Below are 12457 nucleotides of genomic sequence, written 5' to 3'. Positions count from 1 at the left end.
CATCATTATAAAGCCCTGTATCACCATCCCACATTTCAGGATCCCATTCTTTTCCAATCAAAGCCTTTACTTTATAGCAGACACCCTGCATGGTCGAGATTTTAGTTTACATTATAAATCTGCTACTTGCCCAATGAGGCGCTGTGTCTGGTTTTCAGAGATCTCAAGTCTGCAACACAGGAAATACTGAAAAGGCACAGACAGGATTGATAGTACCAAGTTCCTCTGGATCAGGAATTAGGGAAGATAACACCAGGAGTTAGAATATTTCTGGGTCCTACTCCTGACTCAATTATTATCTACTACCTGCCTTGCCTACATATCATATAATTGCAAAGATAAAATTATATGTGCATGATGGTTAGGTTCTGGTATCAACTTGGCCAAGTGATTATGCCCAGTTGTCTGGTCAGGCAAGCACTGGCCTGACTGTGGCTGCAAGGACATTTTGTGGCTGTTTGATAAACCAAAACACTACTGTATTAAACATCAATCAGTTGACTGCATCTATGGGTGATTATATCTGGGATCAACTAAGGCATGCCCTAAACAACAAGATAATTCAATCAGCTGAAGGTTTTTAAGGGAGAAGAAAGATTTTTCATGGCTTCTTCAGCCAACATATCTCTCCGGTGGAGTTTGTCAGGACCCTCGATTGGAGCTGCCAGCTTCACCGCCTGCCCTATGGATTTTGAACTCTTCTATTCCCACAGTTGCGTGAGACATCTTTATAAATCTCGTATTTACAGATATCTCCTATTGGTTCTTTTTCCCTAGAAAACCCTGACTAACAGGAGTGGGGTTCTTGAGAAACAAATCTTAAAAATGGATTTTTAGAATTGGTTTTCTACTCTGCTTAGACTCAGAGACATTCATGACTATGTTTCCAAAAATCAAAATGGCCTGGACAGTCCTTGGGGTGAGTTGGCAAGAGGGAAACTCAAAATATTACCATTAGATTCTGCTAATTGCATGTTTATATGAGGCAAGGCTCTGGGTGAAAATGTTTTGGATACCTTTACAGAGTTTTGTGGAATTAAGAGATATAATGATGTTGGCTGGTTGTTGTTAGATATGCTGGATACAGTGATGAAGGAAAAGGAAGGATAAGCTGAAAGCTTAAAATTTGCACCTTAAGCACTGTATGAACTATGTAAAAAGTTTCTATGTGTAAACCTTCAGCTGATTGAATTATCTTGTTGTTTGGGGCATGCCTTAGTTGATCCCAGATATAATCACCCATAGATGCAGTCAACTGATTGATGCTTAATACAGTAGTGTTTTGGTTTATCAAACAGCCATAAAATGTCCTTGCAGCCACAGTCAGGCCAGTGCTTGCCTGACCAGACAACTGGGCATAGTCATTTGGCCAAGTTGACACCAGAACCTAACCATCATGCATATATAACTTTATCTTTGCAATTATATGATATGTAGGCAAGGCAGGTAGTATATAATAATTGAGTCAGGAGTAGGACCCAGAAATATTCTAACTCCTGGTGTTATCTCCCCTAATTCCTGATCCAGAGGAACTTGGTACTATCAATCCCGTCTGTGCCTTTTGAGTATTTTTGCATAAATAATGTTGGTCATCAGTCTTTACCAATGTTCATTTGTGATTAGGCTTCCTTGGATCTGCAAGAAAATGAATACTTGTTCACTCATATTTTTCCATTGTCCATATTTATGTCACTGATGTATCCTCTCCTGGTCTTCCCATACTTGTGGGTTTATGTCTTTGCTTTAGTTTGCTGTGCTGCCCAAGCAGTACCATGAAATGGGTGGGGTTAAACAGTGAGACTTTATTTGTTTACTTTTGGGGGCTGGTAATAAGTCCAAATCAATGTGTCATCATGGTGATGCTTTCTTTACAAGACTGTGTTGTTCTGAGAATGGATGCTGCAATCCTTGGTCCTTAGTTTATCACATGGCAAGCGACATGGTGCTTTCTCATGTCTGTCTCTTCTCTTCTGTGTTCTTTTGATCATCATATTCTTGCATCCTGTGTCTTTATCTCTGTCTGTCTGAATTTCACTCAGCTTATAAAGAACTCCAGTAATAGGATTAATAAGACCCGTCCTGATTGAGGTGAGGCCCCACCTTAACTGAAGTAGCCTCACCAAATGTTCTATTTACAGTGGATTCACACCTACAAAAATGGATTAAATTTAAGAGCATGTTTTTCTGGGATATGTACTGCTTTGAACCACCACAGTTTAGTTTGTAAAAGCTGCCAGAATGCAATATACCAGAAACAGAATGGCTTTTAAAAAGAGGAGTTTATTGAGTTGCAAGTTTACAGTTCTAAGGCCATGAAAATGTTCAAATTAAGGCAAAACTATAAAATGTCCAAATTAAGGAATCCAGGGAAAGATACCATGGTTCAAGAAGGCCAATGAGGTTTGGGGTTTCTCTCTCAGCTGGAAAGGCACTTAGTGATGTCTGCTAGTTTTCTCTTCCAGGCTTCTTTGACAGCTTCCCTAGGGCTCTGTCCATTCTGTTGGCTCTGTTGGTTCTGGTGGCTCTTTCAAAACGTTTCTCTCTTAAAGGACTCCAGTAAGCAACCCCACCTTGAATGGGTGGAGATATGTCTGCATGGAAACCATCTAATTAAAAGTTACCACCAGTAATTGGCTAGGTCACATCTCCATGGAAGCAATCAAAAAGATCCCACCCACCAATATTGAATGAGGATTAAAGAACATGGTTTTTCTAGGGTACACAGCAGATTCAAACTGGCACAAGTTTGTTTTTTTTCTCTAGTAACCTTTTAATTTTTTTCAATTAAAGATATTAATGAACATTAGAATTTAATATTAACATTGTTTCATTTTTTCTACCAGAAAAAAGTAGAAAAGACACAGTATCACAGTTGCTATCCATGAAATGTTGATAATAGTACATGTATTATGGGATTTCTATAAGGATCAAATGCAATAATGTATGTAAGATAGCTATAAAGATTCCAGGATAAAGTGAAAGAATGAACAACCTGATCTAATTTGCTCTATCTTGAAATTCCACTAACATTACAGGAAAGAGATTAAAAAGAAAAAAAAGATTGTGGTGACCTATGTGTTCTAGTTTGTTAGCTGCTGGAATGCAATACACCAGAAATGGAATGGCTTTCAAAAGGGAGAATTTAATGAGTTGCAAGTTTACAGTTCTAAGGCCGAAAAAATGTCCCAATTAAAACAAGTCTATAGAAATGTCCTATCAAAGGCATCCAGGGAAAGATACCTTGGTTCAAGAAGGCCGATGAAGTTCAGGGTCTCTCTCTCAAGTGAGATGGCACATGGCGAACACAGTCAGGGCTTCTCTCTCAGCTGGAAGGGCACATGGCGAATACGGCATCATCTGCTAGCTTTGTCTCCTGGCTTCCTGTTTCATGAAGCTCCCCGGGGAGGCATTTTCCTTCTTCATCTCCAAAGGTCGCTGGCTGGTGGACTCTCTGCTTCGTGGTGCTGCAGCATTCTCTGCTCTCTCTGAATCTCTCTGAATCTCTCATTCTCCAAAATGTTTCCTCTTTTATAGGACTTCAGAAACTAATCAAGGCCCACTCAAATGGGTGGAGACATGTCATCCCCTAATCCAGTTTAACAACCATTCTTAACTAAATCACATCAACCAGGGAGATGATCTCATTACAGTTTCAAATATACAATATTGAATAGGGATTATTCTACCTTAAGAAATGGGATTTATATTAAAACATGGCTTTTCTTAGGGGGCATTCTTCCTTTCAAACCAGCACACTATGTATGCATTTTATAGATAGGAAACAGACCTAGAGAAATTAAATAAATTGCTGAAGTTCATCTGGCAAGGGTGGGGAACTGGGATTTTAATCTAGGCAGTTTAATTTCAAATCTTGCATAACAATTATACTATAGTGCCTGTATGATATTATATTCCTTATGCCTTGGAAGGCAAGTACCAGTGCGTGAATTATAATGCTTTCTCTATTGTCTGTAATTAATGGTAGTTTATATTTAGTGACATGGAGAAAAGCAAAAATAGAAAAAATTGTTGCAATTATGAGTATTAACCATAGACTGGTATTTACCACTAATTGATTTTTAAATGCCTTTGCCCAAGAAAAAATGCATTATGTATAGTAAATTGAGGTTGTTTTTTTAAATGTCATTTCTAATAAAGAGAAACAGTTGTTGATTATATGGGCTACTGTTAGGTACAAATGTATACCAGCCTTGAAGCGTGTGCATAGTAACGAAGGAAACTTAGGTCTTATGGTAGCTAAGTATAAGAAAGAGTCATTAAATTAGTTGCAATTGAATTAATTGTTGTCCAGCTGAGTAGGTATACTACCAGGTTGAAAGTAAGAAATGTAATCAGAAAAATCAATCTAGGATATATAAAGGGAGCAGAAGACTAGAGCTTTTTAACTTGAATTAGGCTAGGATAAGGTAATTTGATTTTATGTATTTTTTAGAAGATTTTAAAAATTAAATGTGAAGAAATGAAATGGTGTATCATTTTGGCCATAAGTACATTTTTAGTTAGTTTTCTGTTAGATTTAATGATGTGGAATTATACTAGTCAGTTTTAGCTGTAGTAAAGAAACATATTTTATTTGTCACTGCTCAAATAAAGGTTTTTTTATCTTTCTTTTTTAATGGGAGAGTTTTAAATGGCAAAGTACCCATTGTTAGATTATACATTTTGAAAAATTCAAGTATAATGAAGGGGAACTGTAGCAGCTCATATCTCTTTCAAGGTAATGTGTTGGACCCTTCAACATTTTTATGGTATCATTTTATCTTCTCTGTTATATAGTTTGCATTAACAGTCTTAATGACTCATATATTCCTGCTAGAAATAAAATTTAAATGTTTATTCTCTGCTTGCTGCTTCAATCCATTAAAACTGTCCTTGAGAGAATATCTTACCTCATGAATTCTTAATCATGGCTGAGGCTAGCGGATTAGATATAAATCTAGAAACATGAGGGAATATAAGCAGTGCTTTGTTTATATACATTTTTGAAGTAAGGAAAAGCTCAAAAGGGAAAATTCAGAAGAGATGGGAAGTGTGGTGGACACTACAAAAAAAAATTGGATATGATAAAAGGCTTGTATTTTTTGAGAAAAGGAAAGAACATTTTATGACTCCATGCTGAATCTCAAAGTATTGATCTTGCTTTGTTTTCCTAAAGTAGCAATTTAGTGCATGGCATTACGGGTTTGATAGAAAGGCAAAACATTAGTGGAATAGCCTTCTTGTTTATCAATGCATTAAAAATAAATCAGCAGCATGACTTAATGCCTTTTTTGTCAGTTGCTTTCTTTATCTTTTTATTGCTGATTTGACAGTCTCTGGTCCTTATTTGCTGTTAAATGTGTGTTCTTTGTTTGTGCTGGTGGGTTTTGCTCCATTTGGATGTGAAAGAAAAGCCTGTCATTGCCATAGTGGTCTAATTAGCCTTCTGGGTGAGTATATACATTAAATAGACCTTTCGAGCCATGAAAGAAGAGAGTTCAAAACAACGCAGATTTTCTTCATATACTGGGGTTTCACCTGTTTTATTTCCTCCACGAATTGATGATGGCCGAAAGCTTGTCCGGAATGCTTCATTTGGAGGATACAGTGAACTTTCTCCTTCATTGCCAGGTTTGTTTGTTTAACCTTGCAATCTTGTCCTAATTTCTTGCAGACTTGTCATTAAAATAAGCCAGGCGTTTTTAACATCTTAAAACTGCTTTCCTTAAAACAATTCTATTGTAGAAGGTTAAGTTTCAGTAACTGCTGCTATAGAGCTTGGCTTTTCCTGTTTTTCTCCTACCATCTCTTAAGCTAGAACTTGAGAATTAATGATTCAGTAAAGTAGGATTATTGAGTACTTGTAACATGAATTTTTGCTTTAATTATAAAAATAAATATTATGACACTAAATAAAATGATAAAATGAAAGCTTCTCTTGAATTTGAGAAAAGCACAACACTTTATAAACAAGCTAATTTGCTCTGAGATTTTTGTAAACAAAGCCTAGTTATTTAATATTAATATTTACTTAATCATTTTCTTCAGAAAGTAATCATAATAAAATTGATGTTGAGGGTAAGCTTTAATATCTCAAGTTCTGACTAATATGGAGTTTTCGAGGTATGATTTTTGCTAGGAAAATGTTTTAATGTTTTAAAGATAATCTTGAATGAAATTAGGCATTTGACAGCTATGATTTAGACATTAAATATTGGTCAATGAACCTATAGACATAAATTGACCTTTTATTGTTTATAAAAGATGGATTGTAGCAAATATTCGGATATATATTTTTATAAATAAAGTCTTTTACATTTTCCTTTTCAAATTTTAAACTGCTAACCTAATCATATCTACTCTTTTAAGGTTATACTTTTCTGTTAAAATGAAAATAAATATTCTTTAAAACTCATGGCAAAGAAATAATGACTGAAACTGATACTTATTTTAACCGCATATCTTTTTCTCACATTTATACTTTGTTGAATTTGAATTATATTTCCTATTTTCCTAACCTTTATTCTTGGCTTTTTGTGAAAATTCATGCTGACTGATGTATATAAATATTCTTTTGAGATAGCGAAATGCCTTATAGAAAGAATTCACCTGGGCAATTAAATTATTATAAATTCACTGATTTAATTTTCTTTCCTAGCAGGGTTCCCCAGATGAATTAAAAACCTTAATCCTGAGGTTTGCATAAGTGAACCTCATGATGAAAGAAGGTTTAAACAACATTTACCCATAGTTAGTCTTCTTAGTGTAGCCTGGTTACTATCATGTGTCTTTCACGTATTTTCAAAAGGTATAAATTTTAGTATATATCTTTGCTCAGAAGTGACTTTGGCAATAGCCAACCAGCTACCACATGCTATTTGCTGACCCTCATGATATTTGATAATAATAATTCATCAGGTGACCTTGATAAATAATAGAAAACTTCACTTTTTTAAAGTTTGATATCTACTTAATCAGATAATTAAAGGCAAAATTGTCAGCATATCTTGACGATATAGTGGAAGCCATCCTGGATGGATTTGTGTTAATAGAAAAGTAAATGTTTGCTTTGTTTTCTAATTCTTTAAATAGAGAACATCATATTCATAAGAATGATCTCGTGTTTCCTTAACACAATCAGTAGTTATATCATAACCAGCTGTGATAAAAAATAAGAAAATTGTTTAAAATATCTGTTTTATTTTGTTGGTTAAAAAGTAGGATGGAATTAAGCACTTCAGAGAAGCAGGTTTTTATTATGTATTTTTAAAATTAAAAGTTAAGATATATATATATGATTTATACAGGACATTTCATTGTTGGACTGATAAATATTCTTTTAAGATGAAGTTGTTTTTATCTAATATTGGAGGAGAGAGAGTCTATGTTAGTGACTTTTAATGACTTTATCTTACCACTTTGAGCAAAAATCTGTATTCATTTTAGTTTTCCTTGGAAAAATCTTTTTGTAACTTCTACCTTAAGAAAGTAATTGTTTAGCCTTTTTGTTGGTAATGAACTATATTGTAGAATTGTGTATCCTGTCTCTAATAGTGATACCGTCATGTAATGTGTTTTTTTGTTTGTTTGTTTTCAGTTCGTTTGTTTATCTTTCTCTTCCTTTGCTCTGACTATTATTCTAGATATGTTCATTGTACCACTTTCTAGAACAGCACTTAAAAATAGGAATAAATAAACTTTGACAAAGAAATCTGTAGACAAATTCTGTGAGGTTTAGTGCATAGTTTTTTTTTTTTCCAGTCTGTTTTAACTCCTGAAAGATTTTTTTTCTGTACAGTTCCTGGTAGTTGGCTGTGTTCCATATCATTAATATTAATGTAGCAATTCCATATTAATTTTATAAATGCATATTAAATATGCATTTGTTAACATTGTAAATATAATCTCATCCTAACAAAACTGATGCAGTATAAAACTTGTGTTATATCTAAACAGTAATAAATCAGTTTTATTACTGAAGTGTATAGTAAGGATATATCTTATCAATAATAATAATAATAATAATGCTTGGTTTCAATTAACAATTAGATATTAAGGGCAGAGTGCTAATTTATTCAGGAATAGTATTCCATTGCATTAACAGGAAAAAGTAAACCCTATGTACTTAGTATTAAGAAATCATCTAGTGTAAAAGTTATTTATCAATGAGAAAACTGATGTACCCGAAAGTTAAAGGATTTGACCATGGTTATATAATTTTATACCAGAAGAGTTAAAAAATATAATGTATGTCTCTATTCATTGGAATTATTGTGAATCTGTGACTACTCCCTAAATGAAAACATTGTAATAAAAAGATCTGGCAGAGTTTTTATTTATTTTTTTATTTAGCTGAGTACCAAGGGAATATACTTGAACAGAACTAAATGTTATCAGTTTTATTTGCTTGTTTGTTTGATTGGTTCTTTGGTTAGCTGAGCTATAACTAGGAAATTCTTCTTTATTTGTTTTGATGTTGGAAAACATTTCTGTAAAGCATTAGTATATTTTCTTTCCTTATGAAGAGAATACTATAGCACTTTCTTGCTACAAACTTCAGTCAATACTATATCACTCTAATTCAGTATCACTTATAAAAAGCTAAACAAGTAGCTTTTCCAAGGTCATATAACTAGTGAATGGCAGTGCCATTTAAACTCAGATAGTTTGACTCTATAGTATGTTTTCTTAACTACTCCACTGCTTTCATTATAAGTAGCTGTTTTATTGTATTATAATTTTTGTTTGCCTATCTGGCTTCTCACTAGACAGTAGTCTTTTTTTAGGATAGGGAACAATGTCTTTTTATGTTTTTATCTCTTAAATGTAGTCCAATGCTTGACATAGTAAGTATGCTACAAATATTTAAATAGATGAAATAATCCTTATCTCCTAGGTGATTCAGGGGTTTACCATCTGTCAAAATAAGTATTATCATTCTAAGCATCTCAGTATAGGTTCTGTAGCCACAGAAAATGTGGAAGTCATACTGAATGTGTGTTAGAGTAAAAATGGACCTAGGCTACCTGGTTTCAAATCCTGGCTTAGCTACTTATTGGCCATTTGGAAGGAATTTGGTTTCAATGTCAAATGAGAAAATTCTTAGTAAATATAGCTTATTAAAATTGTTTTAAAAAACAAAAGGAATGCCTGAATAGTTCTGATAACCAATAAGCAACTGGATCAGAAAGGTCCAGGTCCAGGTGTTTGAGTACTTTCAAATATTCAAAGAAGAAATAATTCCAATACTGCACAACTACTTCTACAGGATAGAAAAAATAAAAAATAAAACAAGCACTAGTATTAATATAACTTTGATATACATTCAAAGAGTGTCCTATAATTTTCTTATGTATAGGATTTCTGTATTTAGGAGTATGGGTACAAAGTTCTTTAATAACATTAGCAATATCTTTTATAAAGGGGTTAATGCATCATTAATAAATTGGGTTTAAGCCTAAGAATGCAAAATTGGCTTTAAGTTGGAAAATTAATTAACGTGATTCACTACATTAACACATTAAAGAAAGAAAAATCATTTGCTCATTCCAGTAGATATGGAAAAAGTTTTTGATGAAATTCAAGATTTGTTCTTGAAAAACTTTTAGGAAACTGGAAGTAGTGAACTTCCTTAAACATCTCTTTTTCTGTATATATCAATATATCTAAATCCATGTATATGTAAATATATGAATATAAATATTTGCATGGAAAATCTACATCAAAGATCATACTTAATGGTAAAATGTGATCATTTTTCTTTGAGATTAGGAACAAGGTATCTACAGTTACCGCTTCTAGTCAACGTTGTACTAATACTCTAGATGAATGGAAGAGGCTAGAGAGCCCGGAAATAAACTGACACATAATGAACATTTGACGTATAAAGAAGTATCATTACAAACAAGTAGGGAAGAAATGGCTATTTTAATAAATGTTTGATTGGTTATCAAACCAATAAACAATGTTTGATTGGTTATCTACATGGAAAAAAAGTAAAATTGTGCCCATATACAATCAAAAGTCAATTCCCGATGGATTAGAGACCTAAATATGAAAGGTAAAACTATATTGTAGGAAACTACCTTTATTACCCTAGATTTACGAAGAATTTCTTAACATCAAAAACACTAACCATTAAAGAAAGGGATTATTAAATTTAACTACGTTAAAATTAAAAGCTGTGTGTCAAAAGAAACTATATAGAGGTTAAAAAGCTAAGCCATAAAATTGTATCAGATTCAACTCATTAGTATCTCAAATACATCAAGAATCCCTATACTAATCAATAAGAAAAAAGATAAACAACTAAAAGGAACAAAATGGTGGAGGGTGGGTGGGTAGCAAAAGATATAAAGACATTTTTCACAAAGAAGAAATCAAAATGGCCAGTTAACACATGAGAAAGTGGTGAACATCATTAGTAATCAGGGAAATGCAGACAAAAATGTCACTGATATACTACTACATGCCATCAGATTGGCAAAAATATTAAAAATTTCACAGCACAAGTGTTGCCATGGATGTGGAGCAAGGAGAAATCTTACAGTTGGTGAAAAAAATAAATTGGTAAACAATCTGGTAGTGTTGAAGTTGAAGACATACATATACTATAACCTAGGAATTGTACTTCGAGGCATAAACCTTAGAGAAACTCATGCATTTGTATATTAGTATATATTTATAAAAATATTCTTAGCACCATTGTTCATAAAAGTGAAAAAAGTAGAAACAATGATAGCATGAATAAAAATAGTGATTATTCATGCAATTAGAGCCTAATAAGCAATGAAAATAAATGAGATACCTGCTGTGACAAGTAGAGAATCATTATTATAAAAGTCAAGATAGTTACTTTTTAGGAGATGGAGAAAGGATTGTGATCAAGAATAGCACAAGAAGGATCTTATGGGATGTCGGCAATGCTTTATTTCTTGACTGGGTAGTGATTACACAGGTGTTCACTATATTAAGTTATATATTTATTCATTTTTCTGATGATGTGCTTATTTCACATTTTTTTAAAAGCCTGTAGAAAAAATAAAAGATGATTAAAGATTAGACTCCTCTTTTCAAGAGCTCATAGTCAAGCATGTAAGATGAACATGAAAATAACTAATTGGAGTATATTACGATATGTACCATGATACAAAATCTGTGAAATGCTCTGTATCTTAGAGTAGGGTACAGCTTGCCCAGACAAATACCAGAAGAGGTGACCCACGTTTTGAAAGGCACCTTTGCATAGTAGAAAGAGCATGAATTTTGAAGTTAGACTTAAGTTTGAATAAGCCCCAAAACTGTTACTTGTGACATTAATCAAGTTACTTAATCTCTGTATGCCTAGCTTCTATAGATTTAAAATATAGTTAATATTTGTTTTTTAAATGGCATTGTTATAATGATTGGGAAAAATGTAAGTAATGCTTCTAGCATAGTACTTTACCCTCACAAGTTTTCCTCCAAATGGGTAGTGGTTGCTTTATTGTTATTTTCATTAATATTTTTGTATTAATTATAATTAATATTGACGAATGAATCAGAATTAGGCAGATGCAGAACAGGTTAAAAAGATATAGACAAGGTAGGAAAGGATATAAAAGCAGGGAAGGTCTAATAAACTGAACAAATAAGGAAGAGTATCTCAGTTTATTTTGTTGAGGTATAAAACACATATAGTTAAGTATACAAATCTTATGTGTTCAGCTTATGAATTTTTGGTTATGTATAGATCTCTGCAAACCACTGTCCAGATTTCCATAACATCCCTTGTGCCCCTCCAGTCTTTTCCTCCAACAGCAAAGGTATCCACTGTTCCAGCCTCTAACACCATTGATTAGATTTGCCAGTTCACATAAATGGAATCATATGGTATGTGCTCTTTTGCTGTATATGTATTGGTGGGGGGCGGGGGAGAGTTCAATATTATTGGCTCAATATTATGTCTGTTGTTTTGTGTGGCAGTAATTAGTTCATTTTCACTGCTGTATAATATACCACAATTTATCCATGTATTATGTTAAGAGCCAATTGAATTGGTTCCATATTTTGGCTTTTATGAATTAAAGCTGCTCAGAACATCCTTGTACTTTTCTTTTGAATGTCATAAGCACTCATTTCTAATGCATCTGTCAAGGATTAAATTGCTGTGTGTTAGAACATGCTTGCTTTCAGCTTTACTAGATACAGTTTTCTAAAGTAGTTATGCCATTTTATACCCCCATCAGTAATTAATAGAGTTCCAGTTGCTCCACAGCCTTGTCAGTACTTGGATGGTGTTAGTCCTTTTAATTTTAGCTGTTCTGGTGGGCATGTGTAGATATCTATCTTACTGTGGCATTAATTTGGATGTTTGAATGACTAATTTTGAGCACCTTTTCATGTGTTTATTAGTCCTTTGGAAGTGTCTGTGTGATGTGCCTGTTAAGTCTTTTGCCCCATTTTAAATATTATGTTT

General features: G+C 33.2%; 1 protein-coding gene and 1 long non-coding RNA gene across 13 annotated transcripts in view; one reads left to right on the top strand and one right to left on the bottom strand.

The window, feature by feature from the left end:
• The window catches only part of OSBPL8 (oxysterol binding protein like 8), a 271517-nt gene that overhangs the window by 173345 nt on the left and 85715 nt on the right, over nt 1-12457 (top strand). Inside the window, exon 1 of one of the 12 annotated variants that reach the window (XM_077111492.1) lies at nt 4584-5631. The exons of the other annotated variants lie outside the window; for them this stretch is intronic. Within the exon in view, the coding sequence (XP_076967607.1) occupies nt 5484-5631 (148 nt within the window). The 5' untranslated portion in view covers nt 4584-5483. Of the gene's footprint in view, nt 1-4583; nt 5632-12457 lie in introns of those variants that run through there. 12 annotated transcript variants of the gene reach the window in all.
• Nucleotides 10917-12457, bottom strand: part of LOC143642731 (uncharacterized) — a 37267-nt gene continuing 35726 nt past the window's right edge. Inside the window, exon 3 of the long non-coding RNA XR_013155828.1 lies at nt 10917-11029. This is a non-coding gene — a long non-coding RNA (uncharacterized LOC143642731). The remainder of the gene's footprint in view (nt 11030-12457) is intronic.

Source organism: Tamandua tetradactyla, chromosome 7 (assembly GCF_023851605.1).
Source record: "Tamandua tetradactyla isolate mTamTet1 chromosome 7, mTamTet1.pri, whole genome shotgun sequence".
NCBI lineage: Eukaryota > Metazoa > Chordata > Mammalia > Pilosa > Myrmecophagidae > Tamandua > Tamandua tetradactyla.
This window is presented reverse-complemented; position numbering and strand designations above follow the sequence as displayed.